Source organism: Pleurodeles waltl, chromosome 1_2, assembly GCF_031143425.1.
Source record: "Pleurodeles waltl isolate 20211129_DDA chromosome 1_2, aPleWal1.hap1.20221129, whole genome shotgun sequence".
Taxonomy (NCBI): Eukaryota; Metazoa; Chordata; class Amphibia; order Caudata; family Salamandridae; genus Pleurodeles; species Pleurodeles waltl.
The window spans coordinates 903,017,165-903,044,329 of NC_090437.1; the positions used below are offsets into that span (position 1 = coordinate 903,017,165).

Consider the following 27,165-nt stretch of genomic DNA (forward strand, 5'->3'; position numbering starts at 1 on the left):
CCAATCCCAAATAATCAGCTACAATAGGATGAGATGAAAGAAGAAAGATCTTCAGTGCACTGGCTTTCATGTTCTGAACAACCAAGTTGACTCCGTCCACAACCTCATGAACGCAGACCAGAGAGAAAACACATGATGAGCCTCTTTAAGGGTGTGGACACTTGGACCAATCAAGACTTGAATCATCTACTGTTCCCCTAAGTATTTTCAAGTGGCTTGAAAGTAGCAGGTTTGGTTCATCTAGATGCCCATAACCGATATGAAATGTTTCAACAGTGTTTGTTGCGCACTAAATGACTAGGTAATTTATCGTCAAAGCCTATTCTTGATAAAAGCTCAAATGTGGCACAAATGCAATCAGAGATGATATGCTGTGTACCTCGTGCTACCCTTTTAAAGCAAACCCAACATTTAACTGAGTACCACAGCACCATAAGGTTTCTAAGAAAAGTTATCAAAGTTGCCACTACTATTGTTAAAATTTGGTTATCATCAGTTAAAATATTTTATACCGAACTATGGTTCATATGTGCTATTTAATGGTCACAAAATAGCAGTCACAATTTGTGACCAGTATTTTTGAGCCCACTAAAGATTTGTAAAAAAAAAAAAAAAAAAAAAAAAACAGCCTAGGTGCTGATAGGTCCGTTCTTAAAACTCTGAATTGCGGTAGGTTGAAAACCCACCTACGTATTGCATATTAATGAGGTAGGTCACAAATTGCAACCTACTATGGTTCGCACCATCACAGGGATGCTGGCCTGTTGGTGTGAGTAGACCACCATTTTCACCATACCGTTAAGAATAAATCAATCTTTCCTAATTAAATGCTGCAGGTTTTCTTTAAATGAAAATGGGCTACAAATTATTATTATTATTATTATTATTTTTTTTAAAGTGTAGGTAGTTCCAATTGACCACTGCTTACTCCTAACCCGTTTTAACCATTCACAAAAGGGGAATGGATCCCTTGTGGACACACTCTTAGTTTGTAAGTTGGTTACCAATACCTTTGAGTTGTCAGTATAAATCTTAATGTTTGAGACCAGATTTTGATTGTAAAACATTAATGTATACCATAAGCAATAGGTATTTAAGAGGGATGCCCTATCCACACACCAATTTGGTATGGTTTCCTAATCCCATTTAGCGATTTAGTAATCTGGGACGGAGTCCCTAAATGGGTTTAGTCCCTTATAAAAAACACACATTTGCTGGTTGCACGCCCTGAAAATGACCAAACTGCAGGTTATGGCACACGTAAATAAATGCTTTTGTACATCTGCGCCTATAAACGTTAAACAATTTGCTGAAGGAAACAACTCAAAATAGGTACCTTACTTTTTTTAGATTTCTCACACAAAGCTTTTTGCTGTAAAATCAGTCAATAATATTTTGGTGTACCATTCGATGGAAGCAAATATGAGGGATGCTGCGGGCAGCAGTTATACAAAACATTTAATTGTTAACAATCTGGAACCAAGTCCTCCTCCCTGTAAGCTATGTGATGATCCAGGGTCGTCGAAGAACATCTTTGCCATGTTGGATGGCTAAGATGTTGGGCTGACTTAGTCAGACGCATACCATAGCACTATACAGACTTCTTTATGATCATGCTCTAGTCCAATTTCTCCGCTTGCGTTAAATATCAGACCAGTGGTTGCATCAGTTATAGTTCCATAAGGGTACAGCTGGTTTGTGCGGTATTACAGAATAAGCTGTAGGCTCCTGTGAGACAGACAGTGCTGGCGCACATACATCTCCGGTGCTACCCTAAGGAGGCACTTTGCACCCACACCACATTATGGATAAAGGGGCAGAGGCAAAGAGGCCTTCAGGAGGTGCACTAACAGTGCACTTCAGAAGAGGTGTTGCACTGCCAGTGCACTTCCCGAGGAGAACCATCTGGAAGAGGGAAGTGGGTCCCATGGACTTCCCACAATTACCCCTGCAGGAGGGCCCAGTCTTTCATTGCACCCACCTGCCAGGGGATCTATGGTCCACTCTGAAGTGAAGAGTGCTACCTCCTGCACAGTACAAGATGGGAGTGGCTGCCTCAAGCAGCCGCTCTGCTTTGCCTTTCACTAATGCTCTGCCCTCAGGGGCAGATTTGTGGGCACCATGACGGCAGCTCGTTGACTGCAATATTGTGTACTGTACTAGTTCGCATCAGAGCACTTGTTTAATAGTGCAATGTGGCTCTAACAGGGACAGTGCTCCCGTTACTTAACGAAGGCTCAGAGATCTAACTTTCAGTTCAGAAACACATCAATAATTCAATTTACCTGGGTATTAATCGACCTTGTTCCATCCGTTGCCTCTACTGTCAGGTTGTAATTTGATTTCTGTTCTGCATCAAGAGGTTTAGCAACTAGGATAGTTCCAGTGCCCTTGTCCACGTCAAACCGGTTGTCATGATTGCCGCCTGGTTTGAACAGGGTAAAATTGATAAGAGACACAACATGTGTGAAATAAAAGCGTAAAATAATGAGGAAAAAAAAACAGGTGTGCGCATGGGTAACGTAACATTAAGCACATATGGAAGTGAAGGACTTCTTAAAAGAAAGGGAATTTACATGACACTGATTACATTAGGACTGGAAAAGTAAATCACGCCTCAGATGTAATTCAGTAAAATGATGAAAATATTAAACATGGCTCCCATTTCTCCTCCTTGAGGCAACCGGCTCAACCCCACCACTTATTACCATAACCAATAATGTAGTTATGAAATACTTCAAAAGTGAAAAAAGGGACAGAAAACATACATTTTTTAATCACAGTTCAAAACAAGCATCCACCAACACATGAATATGTAAAATGTTATTGCCTTCCACTAGTAAGCATTTGTGCTAGAAAAAAATAAATAAAATGAGGGGTACAAGAAGAAATCAAGCTATATGCTAAACAATCCACTCGCTCCACTCTAGGGTACACTTCTAAGAGACCAAACTAGAAACGTGAGATTCCAGCAGATACCTTCTGCTGTACAGTTCAGCTCACAAGCCATCTGAAAGATGTAAAATGTTTCGCTAGCCAGTGTGCCACCTGGCACCGACAACAAGGGCAGCAGAGGAAGCAAGGAAGACAAAATGGAAAGACAGGTCGCATTACAAAGTAGTAACAGTTCAGAGTAAAAGCAGATACTAAGTTTCACACTTCCCAGGCAGAAATGAAATATTTCTATTTTTTTTTTTTTTTAAAGTCGTACACATTTTTAACGAAAATGTGAATCCATTTCACAATCTGTATAGCAAACTAGTGGCTAAAATGCATGGACAGAAAAATTCTACAATGCAGTTTTCCATTTCGTTGCTTCTAAAAATGACTCGCTATGTGAGCCACACCTTCACTGATTCTACGTGGAGACTATACACCTTTTTAATAAGGGGCCTGTAGATTTCCTTGGATTACGCTTTCACTTTTTTGGTGGATCCCGCAGACTGTTTATTGAAGTGTATGTGGATTTTCTTTGGTTGCCCTTTCAGTGTCTTCTGGATGCATCTTCTAGATACCGAGATGTCTGTTGATCTTCTTGGGGTGAGCTTGTGGGTGGACCCTCTGGGCCCAAGTAAAGGCGATGTATTTCGTTGATTTGGGTCTACACTACTTCCAGTTGAACCCCATATAGATGTGTAGCGCTTGCCAGTGTTAATTTACCCATATACTGCACCACAAACCTAATTAAGGGGAGACAACAAACCTAGCATGCATTCATTCTTTGATCCATGCAGAATACTGAATGAAGCACACCAGGTTTCTCCCAAATATTTCTATAAACACTGACAGGCACCCCAGCTGTGCTAATTGTGCAGCAAAGACACAACTAGATCGTGTCAGACTTCACAAACCTTTCACTCAGTCCTTCCCATTTAAGGGATTCTGCTAACACACATCTCTCAAATCACACATGCAGGTCCAACTTTATTCACTCGAGACAGAGTGATACAATGTCACACTAGTGCTCTACTAATATGATAGAATATATCATATTGTATTATGTTGTGTTATATTATGTTATATCTTATGTTACATCATATTATATTGTTAGATTATATGTTACATTACATTGTTATATTATATCAGAATTATCTAGTGTGGCAAGAAATGTTGACAAACGCAGGGCAATGGGAATTCTCGCATAAATTAGCAAGGCTACTCAGTCCTCTAGTTTTCAACACAACTAATCAGTAAGCATCATCTGCGCCCTGGAGGCACAAAGACATGTAAATACTCTTTCATGGACCACATTTTCCATCTACACAACGGCCCTGAAACAGCCCACTGCTAGCCTAGTCGAGGTTAACTCATGCCAAACATGCTCCTGCTGTCAACAGAGATCGAGGCACAGTTTCCGGATGCTGTGACAAACTAGCAAGCCATCTTCGGTTCGCTACATATTTACTAGCCATGCTAAAAATAACAAATAGCAAACTAAGTATCACACAGGTTCACAAGCATTTCAAAGAACGTTGCAAACGGTGGTATTTTCTGTACGAATAAATTAAATGCAAAACGTTAGCGAGTGCTGGAAAAAATACAAAACGGTAAAATGAATGAGTTCGAGAGAGTAGCATGTGAACCAACACCATATGAAATAAAAATAAAAAAACATGAAATTAAATACAAAAGTAGATGAAGTATTTTAAGCTACTTATTGAGATAACGTTTATTCAAATGTCTTCGGTATTATGTGTATCTATTAGCGCACAAAGTGTATTTATAAAATGTTATGCTAGAGATAAGTTCTTATTTTCAGAGTTATGTGCAGCAGTAAACAGACCTTCCTAGTAGTGCAGGGCAAAGCATAACAGTAATATGATGTGTGTCTTCTTGTTTCCACTAGGGGGCTCCGTTTAAGAAAGAGTCTAACGAGTCCCTCTTACAGTGCACGAATCGCACCGTGTCAAAGGAGACATCTTGTCACCAGTTGAACGGAGAGGCTTGTGAGACAGCTGTCCGTATTTGAGAATAGGGTGGGCACCTGGCGAAAATGCTCTCTCCCAAAGGATGGAACCAGCGGTTACGTGGAACATGTATAGAGACTTGTGCAAAATTATTTAAATGTGGTACACCAAGTGATTATCATCGGAGCTTATGCTCTTCAGCCCTGCACTATTCATCCGTACTTAATGTTGAATAATGGTTCAATCACCAAGGGATCAGCAACTATAGATCCGGACTGTCAAATTCTGGCAAATATTAGAATTACATTGCACTTAAAGGAATACTGTTTTTAATAGATCAGTTATAGGCAATTCTCAGCTTCTGTAACTTAGGCCAGGACACCAGCCCTCAACAGCGTCTCCCTATATGGCTATGAGAGACACCGTATAATACAGGTCTGTCCACTAATTTAAGATTTGTAAGTGAAGAGGCGAAGTAAGTGTCCAGCTTGTTCCCAATAGGCAGAGAATGAGAGCCCAGAAGAGAATTTCTTAGATACTGCCAATTTCTGAACCAGTAGTGAATCAATGTCAAACAAACGTGATTGTCTTGCTCCTTTCAAGCTGCAAACAACAAAATAAATAACTTAATACCTGTTATGTCGAACCACATTGGTGTGCCCGGGGGTTCAGCAGATATTACACCAATCATGTGGGCGACTGGATCACTTTCCATCACAGTGAAGAAGAAAAAGGATTCCTCAAATGATATTGGTTCTGGGGATGGTGTGGGCTTCAAGATCCACTCTATATGCAGCCTCGTAGATGATGACTTCTGGGGGCGGCCATTATCAACAGCTTTAATCTAGATGGCATGAAAGTCATACATTTATTAAGGTTGGGAATAATTTTATAGGTAAGTCTATAGTCAATGAACAGTTGGAGCAAAAGTTGTAGAAAAGATACACATCCCAGTATCCAATGAATATGTTTTTTATGCCAATTTTTTGTCTAGTGTTGAGGTGTAAGTGAATCCCTGAGCATATAATGTAAACTAGATCAGTGATGCTTGCAATCATGAAGAGGGATATTTACAGAGGTGCAGGAAGCTAATATGAAGCTCAAAAGATGTCTGCATTTTGAAGAAAACCTTACTGCATGAATGCTTTTGTGGAAACCATTATTAAAATTAGCAATTGAATGTATTATGTAATAATCCTGTTGTTCGATCCCAAGTGACGGACTCACGTTCTACCTGTAAATATTACAGATGGAAAGTGTACACTGTATGTAAGAAAACAAAGACGTCCTACCAATCATGGCCACAGCCTTGTCTCAACAAAACACGGCCAGACTCAAAACACTGCTCAGTATGATGACTATAAGTGGCTAACGCAACTAACCCCATTATTCCTTCACCTATTCCAATAAGCCAAGGCACTTCGAAAGGAGGCTAACATGTTAATTAAACTGAATGCACTCTTCCATCACAGTCACATCTATGGCAATTACAGAAATTGCTAGTCACATTCGCAAAATGTTAAGTGCAGCCATCTATTTCAGTCACAGGCACACAAACGCATCACAAGAACTATTACTGGAGGCCGGGAGTAGGCCGTGGCAGACTATTCTGCATAGACACAGTAATGAAATGAGAGCTGCCTGGGAACAGTTTTTTTAATACGATTTAAGACTACATTATCTAGGGCGTGCTACCCTTATTGCGGGCAACTGCGTTTGTCCCAAAAGTATTACATTTTCTGTGGTAGCTACTAACATTTGACAATGTTAAGTGGGCTCACGGTGCACATTTAGACATCTACAATATTTACACATAATAAGATTATTAATAAAAAATAATAAGAGTACAATTATACAACTCACTGTAAGAATGTCATATTCTCCTGCTCCTGAAAATGTCTTCGATGACACAAGTCCAGTTTTGGGTTCAATAAAAAATTTCCCGAGCTCGTCTCCCTCCTCGATGCTGTAGGAAATCTCCGCATTTGGTCCTTCGTCCTTATCAACAGCAATGACTCGGTAGATGGGATCTCGCTTTGATATTTTTTCCCGCTCGGGTTTTTCTCTTTCTGGAAGTCTGATCTTGTAAAATTTCTGCAGGAACTGAGGTTTATTGTCATTTTCATCCAAAACCTTGACAATTACCCTGGCCACAGTAGACTTTGGAGGATGTCCGTGGTCTGACACGGTGACCTGTGTCAAGACAAAGTTTGATGTTTTAGCTGAGCAAGAGCAGATGAGCACGTGTACTGGTAAAAAGAATAGTGCCATTAATGTTTATCACCATAGCTTATTGGAGGGGCTGTAAGAAGGGCTCATTTGACTTCAAAACAGCAGAAAAATATCTGTGTCGTTCTCATGCTGGGTCTCTTAGTCTAAATCGCATGGACTCATTTATCAAAGATTAGCAGCGGATAATTAAAAAAAAAAAAATCTGGAAACTGCTCTTCCCTGAACTGCTACTCCTAATATTTCCGGGTCATATCCATTAAGAACCCCCTTAAAAGTTTAGCACAACTTCATAAAAGTATTTTAACATAATACAGCAGGGTATATTTCGCAGTGAGATGTCCAGCATACACAGTAAACACAATTCGGGCAGAGCGGATTACAAATGAAAATATGTCTGTTCCCATTAACATTTCTGTTACACCAAATCCAAGCAGAAATCAAGAATGCTGAACTTAAGCAAACATGTCGGACTATACATCTTTAACGCCTTGCGTCATGTAGAGCCTGCATATACCACATTTCCCAATCATAAACCTCTGCACCGTTAACATGGGTGCAAACAACACAGGCCCTTCGTTGTAAATAAGGAATAAACTCTGTAGTCATCTGACCTATATTTTTGTGTTCATTTTATTAGCCAGAAGCGCATGCTTTTGTTCACTCTGCTCATAGCAATATAGTACAGGTATTTGGGGGCTTCTTCGAATGAAGGGCTCAAGTCTAATTAAATACTATTGTTGATTCCTTGAATTGCGTTTCTCCCACACTTGTATATCATTGATAGGTATTAGTTTAAGACTACTCCAGAAGGAAAAAGGAGGATTATTTCACAGACTACTACTCGTGGTGTTTTTTAGTTTTTTTTTAACATTTTTTTTTTTATCTCTAATTTTCAATATGTAGCTAGAAACAGATAAGGTTCAGATTCCACACAAAAAATACTAAAAATAAATGATTTCTTTTTCGAAAGTATGATGCTCTAGCATTTTCCATAAAACTTCTAATTAACATGTAGCTTTTTCCTACTATTAAACTAACATGCCTCAAACCACCTTTAGGAAATTGCTTTTTATTTTTTCACTCATCACTCCATTACATTGCATGTGTTTTCTTACTCTCTACCTCGTGGGAAGCTTCCACCCCCCCCCCACCCCCACCCCCACGAAAAAAAAAAGAAAAAAAAAAAACTTGCCTCACTCTCTTCGTGTTGCTTCCCACCCCTCCCAGTCTGTCTGCAAAAGTACAGCAATATGTATATTTTTGCCAGGGTATGACTAAAAGAGCCGACGTTAAGGGATGTTTCATATCTGCAGTCGACACATTGCACAAAAGCTCACGCCTCAGCACTACAAAGGCTTTTATGGCACTGGGGGGACGGTGGCTGCTGCACTCACTGAGCTGGACTTCGAGGCAATAGGTGTAACTAGCACGGAGATGTAGCATCGCCAGAAGACCATACATCTGCTTCCGGGGCGACTGCAGAGGATGAAATGGCAGAAAGGAAATAAGGCATTGCCAACATTTTCTGTTAAACATCCTTATTCTTTTTTAATTCTGCTCAGTTTTTTAAGTGAAAATTATTTGAAAAAACACGTCATTTATAAAGCTTGAAAATGTCGAATTGGGTGTACAGTTCCGAGCTACTTTAGCATATCTGTTTGCTTTTTCCTCCAAAGTCTGACTTTATTTAACTTTTTTTTAAACAATACTGTACAAACAAGCTTTACAAGCAGGATCTGGGTGCTTAGCCACTGCTTGTTGGTTGCTTGGTACCAGAAGGCATTTGCTGCTAATGCTGGAATTTCGTGACTCGAGTTGCAGCATTTTAACAATGATCCAGTTAAAGCTTTCTTTGATGTTATCATTACTGAGGCTTGAGCACGTTAAGTTGGTGTAAACCTTCTCATCCTGTAAGCTCCATGTGATGGAGCGGTAGCATTGGTGTATGTACATGTAGGTTATACCTTGCTTGGGAGTCTTTGGCCTGCAATTCTGAGATTTATATTACTTTGGATTTTTCTATCCTTCCATGCAGAAACTCAGTCATGACTGAGAAGCAAAAGTAAAAAGCAGGGTGATAAAGTGAAGAAAAAGGCTATAGGCATTTTGGTTAAAACAAAAATGCACCACCTGCCAATGCATAACAATATTATACCGGTCTGCAACACACATAGATCTTCAGCCATTTTTAGTGGGATTGCACAGCACAATCCCCTATATTTTGCAATCATGTTTTCAAAGTTTAAATTGGCATGGTAATCACCAACACCTCTGGATAAGGCGAGGCTTACATGCCACACAACAAAATCTATTGGAAGATTTATTTCTGAACGTATGGGTTTTTAATTAATTTAAGTGAAAATGTACCTTGAAATTAACCATTTGCTTCAGTTTCTTTTTTTTCAAAATGTTGCACAGGTTTGAGGACGGAGTCCCTTCCCAGAGCTCTCTATCATAGTGGTTCTTAACCTGTAGACTTCTGTGGACCCTCACTTTGTCATTACTCAATCCTGGGACCCCCACTGAATCATTATTGGAATCCAGGGACTACCTCACTGAGTCATTACTGGAAGCCAGGGGACCCCGGCCTAAACATAGTTGATGATTTAAAACGCAAAACAATACACACAAAAACAGAAATGAGAATTCATCAAAAAAATACATAAATAACACATTTTGCCTAATTTGCAAACCATAAACAAATAAAAAATATATATATTGATAGGAAGGTTGGAGCTTTTCTAATTTCAATTGAAGCCACACTTCATCAATACTATATTCTGTTGAATGCACCAGCACTGCGCCCACAAATCAATCAGAGGATACTAATTTAATTTTTAGCTTCCATCTTCAAAATCCTTGACATTCACAGTACTTTTTAAGACTTTCAATTGCACATGCAGCCACTTGATTTATACACACTTTCATAATCTGGTAATATTACTTTTCAAGGCAGGAAGTGCCCTTTCACTATGTATTACACTATGGGCCTGATTACAACCTTGGTGGAAGGGATACTCCATCACAAATGTTACGGATATCCCATCCACCGTATTACAAGTTCCATTATATACTATGGAACTTGTAAAGCGGTGGGTAGGAACTCTGTCACGTTCGTCAGGGAGCATCCCATCCGCCAAAGTCGTAATCAGGCCCTATATCTCGTTAACATATGCTTTAGTCTTGCTGAGAATTACAAAAGTACAATTAGAGGCTCTGTGAATATATAAAATGGAAATTAGAAATTAAAATGAAGTTCTATTAAATAAATAATTGAGTCTGTGGTGGTGCATTCAAACCTAATATGCAGTAACATTGTATTATATTTAAATATACATAATTGAAGCTTTAGGCATTCCCAGCAATAATAGGTAAGGACCTCGGAATTTTGAGATCACATACCTCCAAAACATGTTCTGCTTGTTGTTCACGGTCTAGCTTTCTTGATGTAGTTGTAATAACACCTGGAAAAAGAAGGAAAAATATATGTCACACAATACAAAGATATTCATGGTTTAGATTAGTTAAAAGAGATCCAGATTAAACTGTGGATTACTGCTGTAGAATGATGGGAGCAAAAGTCTCGATTTAGCCTATTGTCAGGCAATGTCAACCACACACTTTCAAATTCTCCTCTCTACAATAGAGGAATAGAGGAATTCCCCTTTGCATCTTGACATTTTTCAGCCAGGGTGATCTCTAAATTGCAGGTTGCAATAATGTTTTAATTGATCAAAGAAAATAAATAACTAACAGGCTAATATTGTGCACTGTATTTTAAACATACCTAGATTCATTCTTTAAATTGGCTCCAGAAGAAAAATATTACTTAACCTGTAAGCATCGGTTTGTGGCATGTAGTGCTGTAGATTAACATGCTATACCTAGTCCTGTCATGTAGGGTGAGGCTTGGACAGGTGCAACATGGAAAATGAAAATTAAAGGCATCTACGATTAACCAAGGCTTCTGTGGAGGGATGGAACTGTGATTTGGAAAGATTAACAGAAAACCTCAGGTCACAGAACAGGGAGGAAGTGGCCTGAATAAGGTTCAATACCACTGGCTGAGAAGATGCCTTCAGCAGCCAGTTGAGATACAGGAATATAGAAACCCAATCCTACCAGCACAGACATCACTTTCATAAATACAAGGCACTGAAGTCAGTCCAAATGAGAGGACCCTAAAATAATACTGGCTGGAGTCTATTACAAACTGCAAGTACTTTCTCTCTGACTGCTGGATCGAAAGTACGCATCCCACAGGTCAATGGACACCATTTACTCGACATGCTCCAAAGTCAGTTGTACCAGAACAAAGGACAGACTCTTGAACACTTCCCTGTGAAGGAAGGAGCTCAACACAATGGTCCACAAAAGGACAGCGATCCCCATCCTACTAGGAAACAAGAAGATACTGAGATTAGCATCTCTGTCGTCTCATGGGTGCTAGGGCTAAATCCCCAACCAATTTGTTCAACTAAAGGACCTCTTGCTGTAAAATGGAAGAATGATCTTCAGAGATGGCTGAAAAGGGAGAGAGGAATGGAGGGGGTGGAGTCTTGGAACAATCTGCTGGACTCTTTGGTGTGCCTCAACTGTTTGTAGTGTAGGACAACTGCCATTTAAACCCCTACTCCAAACAGGTTTGCCATGCTCCTTCAAAAATTAGCTAAATATGCTTTGTTGTGGATGCTGGAAAAGAGGAGGGCTGCTGCAGCTATATTCAGCCATTGGAATCACCCTACCCTTTGTTGGGCCAAAATAAATCATTGGGTAGCTGAATCAGCTCAGAGGGCTGACGTCTCCAAGAGGATATGCCTTAGGAAAAATGCCTTTATTTGGGATACTGATGATGGAACTGCTGTGCCGGGAGACCAGCTCCAAGGATCGGATCACATGCTGTCTTTGTTTAAAGTACCGAATACAAACAAAGAAGGGCTAATATATCGGGAGTGTTTAGAGAAAAGTTTGTCCTGTGTTCGGTACTCCCATCATAATACCAAAAAAACAAAAGTACACAGTTCCAGTCAATAGACTAGTACAAATGTATACAGTAAGTAATAGACTCTATGAGTCTGCTCTTATTAGAACAAGAGCCCTCACTCACCAAATGGTGACATGCTTCATCATCGGGCTTTTGCTCCTCTTCATGCCGGCACTCCAATGCCTGACGGGCCCCTCCTGGGGGCTCTTTGCCGGAGATCTTTTGAGTGTAAAGAATGCCGGTAGCGGAGTGCTAGTATGTGGGATTGGTATATAGGTAAGTGAAAATAAAAATGGCTAGAGGTCTGGAAATATCGTATTTAAGCAACCCAGACCCCTGTCATGATTAAAAACAGTGTGGGTAAGGATTAGAAGTAATGTCTAGTCCACCCTCAGAAACAAAAGCAACTGTCAGTCCCTGAATTGGGGGAATGTGGAGAGTTAGAGTACAGAACTAACTATACTTCTATCATCAGGGTCAACATGTTTCTCGCATAAAATGTCTGTTAAGATCGGTGCGATTCGTCTGGACCAAAAAAACTTAGCTAATCCACATGTTATAACCCAATACGGGATTTCTTCGTACCACAAAAACCCTCCTTGTATTAAAGGATGGGCCCCATTGGGATAGCGATAAGCATCAGTGGTCCAGGCTTGTATAGTCAACCCGCTCATGTGGCCACCGGGTGGATAACCTACCCCTGCTCCGCGTCCCAGAAAGTGTTTAAAGTACTCCAGAGCTGAGTCAGCCTTGTTGACAAAGACAGAAGCCAAAAAGGGAAATATCCATTAAAAATGTATGGACATCCTCAGATCAGACAGGCATGACTGCGTATGTCGACTGAAGAACACAGATTGGTAACCCGAGTTGACCACATCCAGAACAGAACTTAATATATGCTTTGCTGCATTCTGTCCTTCATACACAAAATTTGTGAAGTAATAACAAAGGTCGTTAGGAACAACCCTCTGAGCCATCCCCACAAAGCAAGGGATTATAAATTCAAAAGGCAAGTTACATAAATTGACCTCACCAAGGAGAATGCCTTTGTTCCCAAGTTTTCATTTTGTTTTACTCCCTATCTGGCAGAGACATACAAATAGAATTAGGGTTTTGTTTGGAAGTTGAAAATTCCAGCATCACAAATCTCTCAGAAGATACAGATCTTTGTAATTTCAGATCTGTAGGAGCAGGACCATCACTGTGCATGACCTGGTGATGGAAAGCTGGTGCAGAAGCTTTCTCCTAAGTAACTAAAATAGGGCCCATAAGGACATCATTAAGGGGCACCAAGTGTTCAATGGTGAGGGATGCAAAGTGTAGAATCTCAGTGAGGAGATTTGCTATTGTTTGATTTCCAGGAAAGTGCAGTCCGAGTACCTAGTGGCACAATAGAGGTGCTAAAGTTTTTGGATCCATGGCAGGATTTGCAGACAGAGGTATCCATCAGAAATAATCCGAGAACCTAATTGATGGAATACTTCCAATGTACAGAGGTATCAAAATGACTTGGCTTGACTCACAACACTATCTGTTTTGAGACACACAGAAGAATGACAGAAGTACTGGTGTACAAGTCACAGTCGGATACAAATCCTCTCTGTGTTTTCATCATCATCATTTCACGGCCACTTTCGAGGTAGCAGGCCCTTTTGTAATACATACTGAAAACAATTAGAGTCATGGAAAAGCTGTCCTTATTTACCAGCAATGTGGAGCTGCTAGCGGAATATAAAGGCCTTTAGACCGCCTATGGTTAAAATACAAACAATAATTATAATGTAACACAGGGGAGTTTTTTTTAATATTGGATTACAAAAAATACCTAGGTTTTACATTTAAACTGTACACCTATAGCCTGACCTACAGACAGATGAAGCCAGGGGTGTGTGAGTGCCCTTCCCCAGACCCATATTCTTCAAAACAATCATAATAAAAAATAATACTTAAATTTACATAAATATCAGGACTTTTCGATTAGTCCTTTTCCTTCTTTGATCTGTTTCAAGTGTCAAGCACATTTTCTTTCTGCAAACGGCGCTATACAACATGGGGGATCTCGTGATTCCATTCGCTCCGTGCACTGTGAGCAGGGGCATTTATCTGATCACATGTGCACAGCCGCCTCAAAAGAAGTGCACTCTGTCTGGGCTGGCTCTACTGCTTGGACACACCTTTATTTTCATATTTTACCTTCTTTTGCAAACCAAGAGTTGCAGATTATGGGGGAGATTGCTAGACGACAGATGGTTGCATACACCAAGGAGAGATATGCACCTTTAAATTACACAATTACATTTCACATAATCACAAAGTTGCCTTTTACACACACACGTTTTTAGAGACAGATATTAAGTGGCATTCCCAGCAAGGGCCGAGCACATTACCCCCTGTTTCACAGAAGCGGCGAAGACCACTAGATTAGGTCTCCTCTCACTTCATTATTACCACATTCTTGAAAGCAGGGTATCTGCCTACCACTATATTTTAGATTTTATTAGGTAAAAGGTTTACAAATTTGTCCAATTCCGGCCTGAAATTCACAGGTTTATTGTTAAATAGGAGCAGTGGAGGAGTATGAAAAATGATAAGGTGCTCTGGGCACATTCCTAATGAACCCCAAAAAACATATACAATACTAGGGTTGCCCTATTAATACAGCACCCCTTTTCTCTTTAGAATCCCATCATCCTGCTCCAGAACTCCTAAAAGCTGTGTGATAAAGTGCATCATTCATGCCTCTTTCCTCTGTTCCACAAAGACAGATAAAAAGAGGAACAAAAAAATGAAAGAAGGAAACACAGAAAAAGAAAGAAACACCTCCAACAAGCCGGTCACTAAATAAATAATGGGCCTTTTTTCAGGACAGTAAGGAAGTTCTGTTTTAAAATCTGAAAGGCTCCTCTGTAATAGCACCTTACTGACCTGTCAATAAACATTCATCACTCCCTTTGTTTATGCCTTTGTTGCTGCGGGTGACGCTCAAGATTGAGAGAATGCATGAGCTAGCAAAGGTTCTTGCAACGGTTATAAATTGTTGCCTTTATAGTATTCCAACGCGGCTCTCATGTTGCTTGCACATGCCACATTTAGACACGTGGCAGATATCTAGGAATGGTTAAGTATTTTAAAAATATATAATTTCAAGATGTCAGTCTGCCGTGTTTACATGAAACATGAGTGCCATCTTAGAATGGTACAAGTATTAATTTGTACCATTTTAAGATGGCTACCCGCCGCTATTGCCTTTGCAAATGTTCATGCAATACCAGCAGGCAACGGAAAAATGTCAAAGCTGGAGCAGGGGGAAAGCATAGTCCTCTAATGATGGACAAACGGGGCACAAAAGCAGGGGCCTCAGAGCGATGAGCAGAATAGTGCTCACAAAAAGTAAGCAGTGGATGAAGAGGAGTGGGAAAGGATAAAGAATGGAGCGCAGGAGGCAAGGGGGTAGGAAGAATGGTGCCCTGCGAGAGGGAGAGAAAATATTAATGCATTGTAATGCATGCCCTGGCAGAAAGACATAAAATATGATCTGAACGGGCCAATCATCTGAAGGTGATCTACAGTGTGACTGGCAATGTCTGAACTCAATGACTTAAAGAGAACACAATATGCCAACGGTTGAAATGGTCTGACCCAAATTCAACTCTAAGTGTGTATTAAAAGTGTACTGGATACAACAGGTTGGTTGGTGACCACAGAAAAAATAATGTTGGCTGGACACAGGACCAGAAAACGAGGTAAGTGATGTCCTGTCGCACAAAGAGAGCCTTTGAGAGTAAGAGACGGTCAGTCTCGCATAGGACGTGGTAAACGCTACACCTAGGTAAAAAGGGTTTGCTACCCCCCCCCCCCCCCCCCCCACCCAACTTCTCCAGACACGCGGAGAGGGGCAAGTATGGTTATGAGGAGGTGTTCAATGACTGTAAAACCTGTCAGCCACTGGCAGCATACTTTACAGCTGAATCGCACCATGCAAGTGTCCTGACCAATAAGAATCAGGATACTGACTGCTTTTTAAAGAGGGTCAGAGGACAGGCAGGAGCAACAGTTTACTGGGCAAGCCCAGCGGCTCATTATAGTAAGGTCGCCATTTCTCTCATTAGTTTGTCTGAAGTTCTATGTTTCAGATCCTATGTAGTATCAAAGGTGACTCAGAGAGGAAGAGGGGTGATGGAGCTGAAACCTAGAAAAATTGGGAAGCGCCCCCACATACCGCTGGATCCTTGGGTTTGCCAGTGGAATGGATGTCATGCTACTTGACGAAAGATAAAGGGAAACCTTAATGCGTTATCTGAATACTGAAAAGAAGATTCGGTCAGAGTTAAGGACAGTTAACAGGTTGGTTCCAGCGTTTAGTTGAGATGGTTAGTGTGTTTCCATTGGCGCGGTCTTCTAGAAGCCTGGGCTGGTTAGCTCCAGTAATCCCTGGTACTGAAACGATTCATCGTATCACCAGTACGTGGGGTCTTGCGCCGATTGTGAACATGTGCATGTTCTTTACATTTATCTGCGTCTCCGATTTCCGCTACATTAAGCATATTTTCTACCATTCAAGGGGACTTATGTGTTTGCTCTAAGGTGGCTTTAGTGACCCCAAAGCTGATATTAGAATAGATACTGAGAGCTAGGCATTACCAGCACGTTTAACTTTACACAAAAACAGTAATTTTTTTTTTTTTTTTTTTTTTTTTTTTTTTACAAAGGCTTTATTCGAACAGTGCACCCTACAAGACAAAGCCATCTTCTACCGTAGGCAGAGCTGCTGTGCCTGCTTCCTGTTCTTCAGAGGAATGGTAGCTCCTCAAATCGTATTTTTAATGTCTGTATAAAAAGAACTAACCCGTGAATTCTGGCTCTGCCAGTCTACATGTATGAAGCGCGAAAGAACAGGCCGCCCTCTGCAAACAGAATGCTTCCCATGGACGAGAAGAGAATAGAGGTCTGGTGACTCTTATCTGTCCTGCAACAAAGTGCACAATTATCCCACTAGCCACACCTAGCCAGCGTCATGGAAACCAAGGTTCATTCATAAAACACCGCTGCCAGCAACTTCCCCTTGCCTGACCCCAGGCTGCTGTCAAGTCAGCTTTGCTCAAAGTGACAAATGCGCTTTCTTTAGAATAATACACCCCACGGCACCGAGTTCCTTAGTTTCACAATAGGTCTGAAAGTACTTCCCAGTAGTCCTATCGGGAGAATGTAAACGACAATGAAACTTGATTACCTATGCATGCGCAACGTTATACCTGCAGACACGTTTTTGAAACTCGCCTGTGCGTCTGAATCATATAATCACAACATCCACCTAGAACGGACAACCCCAATGAGTTCTCTAGGTTATGCCCATGAGTAATGCAATCTTCAGGGGCAAACAGAAAAAAAGTAATCATTAAACTTGTAATTAGTTTCAAAGTCCACGTTTTTACTGTACAACAAACACAAGTCATTCCCATGGCTACAAGAATCTGCCACTCCTTAGAATCGCAGGGGATATAAAATATATATAAATTACCGCCACATTTAATTCATTTTAACAGCAATGTCTTCTTTTTAATGAAACATAACATTAGTTCAACTTGGAGGTTAAATGTTTTCCAACATTTTCTTGATTACATTGGAATTAAATGGTGCACGCAACAAATCTTCACAAATGCAATAAACAGGCTGCAGGCAGTCATAAATTCAAGAGAGTGTTTATGGTCTCTGAGCAGCACTGTACAAACAGTCTGAGGAGCCTAATCCTGCCATTTTGAGAGAGGAATGCCGGACAGAGAGGAGGAGGGGCAAAGCCAACATTCCAGGCTTGAAAACCGCAGCGACTAGCTTTTCCGTGCCAACGAATGCAGTAATTCGGAAATTGGTTTTAGACAATTGCAGTCAACTTTTCCCCTAGACAGAGCTCATCCCGGGCATTAACAATGCACGTTATGAAGCAGCCCACTAACAGCAGCTCAAAAATCGGAGGAGGGCGTCGTTACGAAGTACAATTTGAAAATAATTCGAGCTACTGCAGCAGTTTTCGGCAGGCGCAAGTCCAATGTACAGCGATATGCACGCAGAAAAAGAAACTACAACTCGCCATCGGGTACGACAGGCAAAGTCCACTGGTTTATAAGGAAAACAAGTAATCAGTTTAAAGGGCCACAAGGTTCTTGGGATTTCTCTTTGATAAGCATTTTGCATAGTGCTAAGAAACAGTACAATTACTCCCAGAAACTATTTAAGTGCTTTAACAACTGAGTGCATGCAATTCTCTACCTCCAGTCTGGAGTGAGGCAAAGATTCTCTATACCAGATTTAAAGGCAGACCATAGAGTTTAAGAAGTGTGCATCTAATCTAGGCCTGCTTGCCTGTCCTCTACCTGCAACAAATTCGGTCTTCCGACACCGCTGTACCCAGAAAGAGCAGAGAGCATGCAGCGACACTGCAGCCCAGCATGCAAAACAATAGACACCACCAAACAGAAGCCTCCCTGCTCCCATGCCGTGGGAAAAGTGTTTGCTATCCATCCGCGACTGCAAACTCCAGAAGCATTCCATGGACAGCAAACCACCGGAAGGTAGACAGCAATGGCAGACCTATGTTAAAGTAACATAACGATATGTTGTTGTAAAGAAAACATTCACCACTGGGAACACGCTAACGCGGATAACACACTCAATGGCACTCATTTTCTTAACCGTGCAAGGATGAAAGGCTGAGAGGACCCGCCTGGATTTGAGTTACAACGTAGATTCCTGCAGTCAACGCACCAGTCCACTGAAACCAGACCTGGCTTCAGGAACACCCAAAACCTTCCAAGTGTCCTTCAATCTCTACTTCACCGTTAGAATAAGCACGCTCAACAGTGAGAAGCACTTCCAAAGGCGGCCAAGTGATAACGTCAACATATGTGCATCTCTCTCTTGATTTAAAGTTGCGAATCTTAGCAACGACTCCTGTCTGTCACCTCTGGTGGTATTCATTCGTCGAGGATTTCTTAGTGCCAGGAACCGCACTAGCAACTTCAATTTATTATATATGCACTAAACTTCAAGATAGAGGCTCAAACAGATTCTAGCAAGTTCACTAAGTTAATTCGCACACACTTTTCAGTAAAGACCCAAGTCCAGTTAGCACACTGGCACCTAACAAAAACAATGTTCTCAAGCTGCTTCTTACTTCCTAAAACTCACTGGCATACTCCGGGCTCCCACGGGATTCTTCTTCAGCAGAGGCTGCGAGGCTCTTCCAATGTGATTTCGTGGGAATACATATGTAGATGGGTAACATAAGATGACATAACTACACGCAGAGGCAAGAATCTATGTACGCAAATTCGCTGACAAAATGCAGCGTGGACTAGTAACTATTCCTCATTCAATACAAAATAATATGATAGAAGTGCAAAAAAATACAACAAATTCAGAATTTTTAAAGCGCGGCAAATCACCCGTGAGGGTCTCAAGGCGCTGATCAGGCACAGGGCGATTAAGTGATTTGACAAGAATTAAAGAAAGTTGAGCCGACGCCGAGACTCGAACCCGGTTCCCCCCGCTATGAAGTAGGCAGTTCAAGCTGTTAGGCCACATCCTCTCCCCATTTCAGCAGCAAACCTGGATTGTGAGGTCCCAAAAATAGGTTTCATACCTCACGGTTAACAAATACTGATTGTTTTAAAGCGACACAAGACCAGAAACGATTCTCTCATCCGTACACACCAGGATGTATAAACTGAAAAGTTGCAATTCCACTGCAATAACCAATTTCAGCAAATTGCAGCACTTGACATTCCACCCAGGATGCCCATTAACCTTTAATTGGTGTTTAGAGGTCTTACTGAGATCAAGACAGTGCAAATGCACGCGAGCACGGTTTGTAAAATTAATAAACTAACAAGTGAGAATAAAAAACGCATTGTGGCAGATCGAGGCGCACCCCGGGCTGTGACCGCGCATAAACAAGAACCAAGGACAGCTTAGAAGCTGAAAGCACGACCTGAAAAATAAACCTGTCGAGCTTTCCCGTCCACTCGGAAACACGTTCAAACTGAAGTTTTACTTCACCCCGAAGCGAAGATGGTCCTTTTTAAGTTGTTAGAGAGGAGTCGAAACATTGCGCCACATAAATGACAATCCCTCTGAGACTAAGGTAACGCTGGCGCTTCGGTTTCCCTAAAAAGCAGCGGAACAGAGGGCGACGCCTCACTCGATGGAACAGGAAGTTGTTGGCTGGAATAGCCATTTCCTATTGCCGTCTAAACAACCCGCGTGATGCCTTGAACAGTTCAAAATGGCAAGAGAACTACTGTGAACGGAACTAGGCCCATCACGTATGAGACATCAACCAAGCCAGCATGCTCCCTACACTCTGCAGTTTCACCGACCCCCAAAAGATGGCAAAATATAATTAAAGGTAGGTAGGGAAAAGTAAATGGCAGGTCAAAATGCACGCAGTGGTGCAGGTGCAAAAATAGGCTTTAATTTATACTTGCCCAAACGGTCAGTGGTAGGCCTAATTGGATTCATTTGTGGATGACGCGAGCCACCATTTATTGAAAAATTCCCTTCTTGCACGTCCGAGATTTTAAATAAAGGATTCGATTACTACTACAAGTTGACCTGTCAAAAGAAAGGGTGGGGAGTATTCTTGGTGAATTTTAAACGCTTTCCGGAACCCTCTTTACCTTTTTTCTCTTTACCTTTTTTTTTTTTTTTTTTGCCGGAGACTCTGAAAGCCACCTTTGTGACCCAATTGATATTCCATTAAGTCATAAGAGACTACAATTTAAACAGACTCTGCCACTTGCATTTTGTCTTGAAGACTAATCTAATCTGGCCACAGATAAACAAGTTACTTAACTCTTTCGGGTAGATACTCAAACAAATCACATATTGGTCATCTTTTTCATCTCTCGGGTACACAGGACGGGAAGTGGAAATTGTTCATACAACAGCACTGGTGTACTGGCACACAGAGCCACCAGTCTCCAACGCAACTGACAGAAGTCCACCACAGAACGAGGAAGGCGGGTGGTGAGTAATCTGTGCTTGAAGTATCCACCAGAAACAGTATTATCAAAAGTCAAAAAGAAAATTAACTTGTTCTTCACATTTGTACTTCCAACTGCAAGTTTCACACCCTTTGAACTAATACCAAAGCAGTTTATGTGCTAGCATGGAGTGTCTGGGGAGTGGACTTCACACCAAGACATCGTGCAGGATTAAAAAGGCAAAATGTCCCTCACTGTGGACCTGAGGATCAAGAGAGTAGTGCCGGGGAGAAGGTATGGACGGAAGCCCATTTGGTGGACTGGTTGAAGTCCAACACAGGAACACCTCTAGCCAAAGCTGTAGTTACAACCTGGTGGAATGAGCCACGAAGCTCTTGAACAACACATTCTTGGACAAGATGTGGCACAGTCTGATATACAGCATGCTCCACCTGGACAAGGTCCCTTTCTTTGCAAAAACAATCAGTTGGTCACCTACCCAGAAGTCCTCAGTCCTATCAGTGTTGACCCTAAAGGTCAAACTGAGGTTTAGCTGGTGAAGTCTCCTCTCCTCTTTGGAGTGATTTGGTGACCAAGAAAAAACAGGAAGAGTAATGATCTGCTCCACGTGGAAGGATGCCTTAGTTCTAAGTAACAATTTGTCTAGAAAGAGAGTAGTATATGGTGGATGCACAAACAAAACTTGCAGCTCACCAATGTGATTGCAGCAAGAATGCCGGTTTTAAGAGTCAACCATCTCACAATACAGCTGTACACTGTCTCAAAAGATGTGCATATCAAAAATAACATAAGAAGCAAATTAAGGTCCCACAATGGCATAATTTAAAAAAATGCTAGTGGAAATATATGCTTGAGACTTTTCAAGCAATGCTTCACAGCACATTAAATGAATGGCAAGCACTGGCAAAGTCAACAGGTTTCATTTATGGAAGATCTATTGGCTTTGTCAATATATATATATATATATATATTTTTTACACACAAGTTGCACAGCAGCCTAGGCTGGAGCGCAACATGGCTTGAAGTACAGAAAAAAAGTGCTGCAATGTGCTCAGCATGGACTATATCATGCATTTATTTATAATAAGGACCAGCGAAATATGACTGTTATACAGGATCATGGGAGATACTAGGCACTGTTAGACAGGGGCACAACTAAATTGCTCAGAATGCTTTAATCTCATGACATGGCATTGGACTTAAGTCATGTCGATGTTGGACGGGGATGAGTCTAAAAAGAGGCTAATAAGTCTGCAAAAATTAAGTGAATAAATATGCCTCTCCAACAAGAGATGACCTGCCAAGATGGTGCCTGGTGTACCCCTGAAATACATGCAAGTTCATAACCTTATGTAGATGGGAGCAGAGAGAGAGAACTTGAATTAATGAAGAGCTGTCTACATTTAGAACACAAAACATCCATATTTAGCAGCGGTGTAGTTCTAGAACATGAGTTTTTGTGAAACTCATCTAGAGAAGTGTAGATGATCAGTAGTTTTTGGTTTTTGGCTGAAAGGTTGGAAAACTGTGTGGAATTGTCCTGCAATTGCCAAAGCCCAACTGGAAACTTATATCGTGTATGCTGCTACACCAGATAATACAATGGGCGGTTTATAGTGCACGCGGTGGCAGTTTTATGCTATCATTGTATACACATTTCCTTATTTATATGAAACACAAAATCTGGATTGCAGGAAAGTAAAGGATCAAGGTAAGCTTTGTAGGCTCAAAGTAGATCACTGAAAATATTGAGTTTGCAAACAAACTGGACAGAAAAAAGTGAAAGAATATGAAAATATGCGGAAAATAAGCAGCAACTGATTTGGTAATATGATGCAGAGGATGTAAAACATATGATGTGTAAGATATGAACGCCTATTTCCCAAGTCACAAAATTTGTATTGGGAAAGTAGTCTATTAAAATGCATGCTTGAAGCAGCCATCAACCGTGTAACGAGCTTTCCGTCTGTACTCGAGGTGTGCTTCCTTTCCCATCTTGTGAATGTTGTGTTTTCACGCTATCATCCCCTTTTGTGAAATATGAGAAAATTAAAGCCCAATTAGATAGGCCTTGATGAATTTCACAAGACAACTTATCTGTGCAAGTGGCTGAACAAATCATTATTTGCGATAGAGATCATTTTGTGTCTTCGACAGACAATTGGAAGATAACTTGATAATGATTTTGTAGTGTTTAATGGAGGGAATGCACCCGATTTGTCACTATTATCCGCACTTATACTTCAGCATGAACAATCATCTCAAGCAAAAACATCAAGTAGTAGAAAAAAATTTGACGAAATGGTCAAATAAAGGCTTTCTGTACAAGTGCTATTAAAACCAACAGCCTGAACGGTCTCTATTGCTGCATCGGCTGTGCATTTATTGATCCAACCTGTCCAAGCAGAGCCATTTGATGAATATGGTAACTCCAGATGGCTGGTATTAAAACAAATGTTTCAATTTAATGTACCCACAAATCACCACACAACTCGACCGTGCACGTTTTCATCGGTTTTCACTAACATATATGCTAAAATCAAACATTTTTAAATTAAAATGTTTCACTCTCAAACAGAGTCTGAAGTGAAAAATCTATTTTTTGATTGCTTAAACATCTAAATTCATTATTTTCCAATTAAAAGTGGTGCCCAGTCCCTTGCTATTGGCCCCATCACACGTATGTACATTTATATACATGTTTGAAGTCAGATGTGGTAGAACTGCTCCTTAGCCCCGCTATCAAAGGTGCAATAAATTGTGCTTTGCCTGGGTAGCAAGCACAACATGAATTTCCTCTCTTGTGCAAGGTTTTTCTAACTGTGGGTTGGTCCCCACTTGTGGGTCATGACCTAAATTTTGGTGTCTCGCAAATGTCCAGGTCTGTATGCAAGACATATTTAAAGAGATAGGAATCCATTTTGTGCATAAGATGAGCAGACACTCTGCGTCACACTTCTGTAGAAGGCAAAGCTGAACAGAGGCAGAAACAAGCCTTGGAAGACGGCAATGAAGAAGGCACCTTCACAAACTGTTCTAGGTCTTGCCTACTAGACGGCACATGCACTGTGAGCTGCGAAACATACTGTCTGCTTAAAGCCCACCCATTACTTACTACTGGTTGCCTTTACTATCACTATTGCTTGCTTTCTCATTCATTAGCTTGTGTGGGGTTTACTTTCTCTTCCTGTGATTGGCCATACCTTAGAGCATGAATACACTACTCGTGTTCGTTCACTGCTCAATTTTATGATGCTACTTTTTTCTTTTTAAGCATGCCACACACGTACACATTTTTCAGCTGTCTCCCTCATGTACTAGTGGCCCCCTGCTGCACTTATGCTCGTCTTTCTCTACCCCTGTTTCTCTCCCCACCTCCTCCTTGATGCATTCGCCCATGTGGGCTTCTCCCCCTGCCCCATGTTCATTCCTTGCCCATAAGTATCTCCGTCCAAATCCACACTGCTCTCCTGTCCACTGGTTAGCTCCCACTCGAGCATTGGGTATGCTGCACAGCATGTTTAAAACCATGTTCAGTCAATACGTTCCAAACGTATGATCTACTGGCCTTCACAAATGCTTGTTTAGCTCAGTTTTAGATGATACTCTAGTATTAATGTTTAAATAATGATCCTTTAGTTCTTTGGCTGCCAAGACAGTTTCTAATACTTTACCCACTGACATCTGAACAGAAATGGCATCAGTTACGAAGTGTGTGATTCATAACATAGGCTCTAATAGTAAAATATTTATTCCTGTAGTATTAGTCCTACATTTATAACTAGATTTCTGACTTTCAAGGATTTTCCAAAGAAACAATCAGAGAATGTCTGAAACTCTAGGTAGAGCAAATGAAAAGAAAGGATTATGTTATTTGCCCTGTAGGCATCTGTTCATGGCATGCAGTGCTGCAGATTCACATGCTCTGCATACTTATGCCATCTAGTGTTAAGTCCGGATGTGTGTAAGTTGTTTTTCTCCACAGACGCTGTTGGAGTCACGAGGTAAAGTGGCCGCTCCTCTTGGTGCACGGGCATCAACTCCATTGTTTTTCCGCAGTCGGGTGAGAATAGTGTGTGAGAAGAGTGTTAGAAAGAGATGTCCATTCATATGAAGTGTAAGCTAATACTTTAACAGCCACGGGTGTCAGGGGAGGCGGGCAGGTGCATGTGAATCTACAGCACTACATGCCACAGACAGATGCTTAATGGGTAACAATCCGTTCAATGGCATCTCTGGCAGTAGGTACACATGCTCTGCATAGACTGCAAAGCAGTACCCTGCAAAAGCGGTGGCTAGCCCGTGGATGTTGCAGTTGTCTGAAAAAAAGTACGAAGCACGGCTTGTCCATCATTTACTGCTGTTGTGCTAGTACATCCACACAACACTGTTTAGTAAAGGTGTATGGATTTGACCATGTGGTTGTTTTGCAAATTGGTATGTTACCCAGGAAATCCACAGATGCACCTATTGTATGAGTTCAGTGTGCTCTAGGAGGTGTGGGTAAAACTCTTAGCTTTAGCATAGCAGGTTTGTATACATTTAATTATCCATCTTGAGATACCTGCTTTAGATATAGTTTATTCTATGTGTGGAGGTGAGAAAGCAACAAAGAGTTGTTTCATTTTGCGAAAATCTTCAGTTCTATAATATAGTACATTAACACTCTTAACATCTGAAATGTGCACAGCTCTTTCTGCAACTGAATCCTGTTGTGGGAAGAAAACTGGTAATTCAATGGATTGGTTTAGGTGGAATGTAGAAACAACCTTTTGAAGGAACTATGGGTTGGTATGGAGGACTACCCTATCTTTATGTATTTGGAAAAAAGGTTAATGCCTGAAGCTCACTCACACGTCCTAGTGAAGGGACTGCTACCAGAAATACTACTTTCCAGGATAAAAATTAGACCGTTTTGCAAAGGCTCTAATAGTAGTCCCATAAGTCTAGTAAGTACAATGTTAAGGTTCCATATTGGTGCTGGAGGCACCCTAGGTGGAACTACTTTTTTGAGACCTCCCATAAACACATCAATTACAGGCATTTTGCACAAAGTTAGGTGTTGCCTGTTTGTCAGATATGCCACTACTGCTCCAAATTGTAACAGTATTGAGGTAAACGCTAACCCACAAGTTTGTAACAAAGTAAATAACAAACAATATTTTGAATAGTTGCTTTAAAAGGACCAATCGGTTTGTTTTGACAAAAAAAAGACACCTTCTTCATTTAGCAGCATAGCATGCTCTAGCTGTGGGTATACGTGTTTCCTTAAGAATGGTCATGCATTCTAGAGGTAGTTTTAGGTATCCAAACTGTATGACCTCAGGAGCCAAATGGCAATAGTTCTTTGGGATTTGGGTGCCTAATTTCTCCATGGTTCTGAGTGAGAAGGTCCGGGCCTAGGGTGAGCTTCTTGTGGGGAGCTACTGAGAGTTCTAGTTGTGTTGTGAACCATGGCTAGTGTGCCCATGTGGGGGGTACTAAAATGAGGGTGACAGCAGTCTGCTTGATCTTCCTCACCACAAATGGAAGATGAGCGAGAGGTGGAAAAGCATAGACAAATATCCCTTACCTTCTCATCTATAGAGCATTGCGCTCGGATAGTGGGTGTGGGAGCCTGGAGGTGAAGTTTGGGCATTTTGAGTTGTTTGCTGTTGCGAACAGATCTGTGTGTGGAAAGCCCCTCCAATGCAAATATGTTTGGAGGACTTGGGGGCGGAGTTCCCATTCGAAGACTTGTTGCCGCATCCTGCAGAGCAGGTCAGCAAATCGTTGCCCCCACCCCAGGAGGTATTCCACTAACAGGTGAATGTGATGCCAAATTGCCCAATGGCAGACTGTCTGAGATAGGCGAGACAACTGTAGAGAGTGTGTTCCCCCTGTTTCTGCAAATAAAACATGGCTATTGTGTTGTCTGTCTGGACCAAGACAATCTTCCTAGCAGGTGAATCAGAAAAGATTTGAGGTCTAGATGAATGGCTTGAAGTTCCAAGTAATTGATATGTAGGGCTTGGTGTTTCGTGTCCCACAATTCTTGTATTGA

The 27,165-nt window shown here is 41.2% G+C and overlaps 1 protein-coding gene across 6 annotated transcripts in view; it reads right to left on the minus strand.

Moving 5' to 3' along the window:
* The window catches only part of FAT1 (FAT atypical cadherin 1), a 347,884-nt gene that overhangs the window by 217,282 nt on the left and 103,437 nt on the right, over positions 1-27,165 (minus strand). For all 6 annotated transcript variants that reach the window (XM_069200198.1, XM_069200189.1, XM_069200162.1 and 3 more), the window contains exons 4-7: positions 10,542-10,603; positions 6,771-7,100; positions 5,541-5,751; positions 2,286-2,425 (exon numbers count right to left, since the gene is read on the minus strand). In XM_069200198.1, coding sequence (XP_069056299.1) covers positions 2,286-2,425; positions 5,541-5,751; positions 6,771-7,100; positions 10,542-10,603 — 743 coding nt within the window. The remainder of the gene's footprint in view (positions 1-2,285; positions 2,426-5,540; positions 5,752-6,770; positions 7,101-10,541; positions 10,604-27,165) is intronic.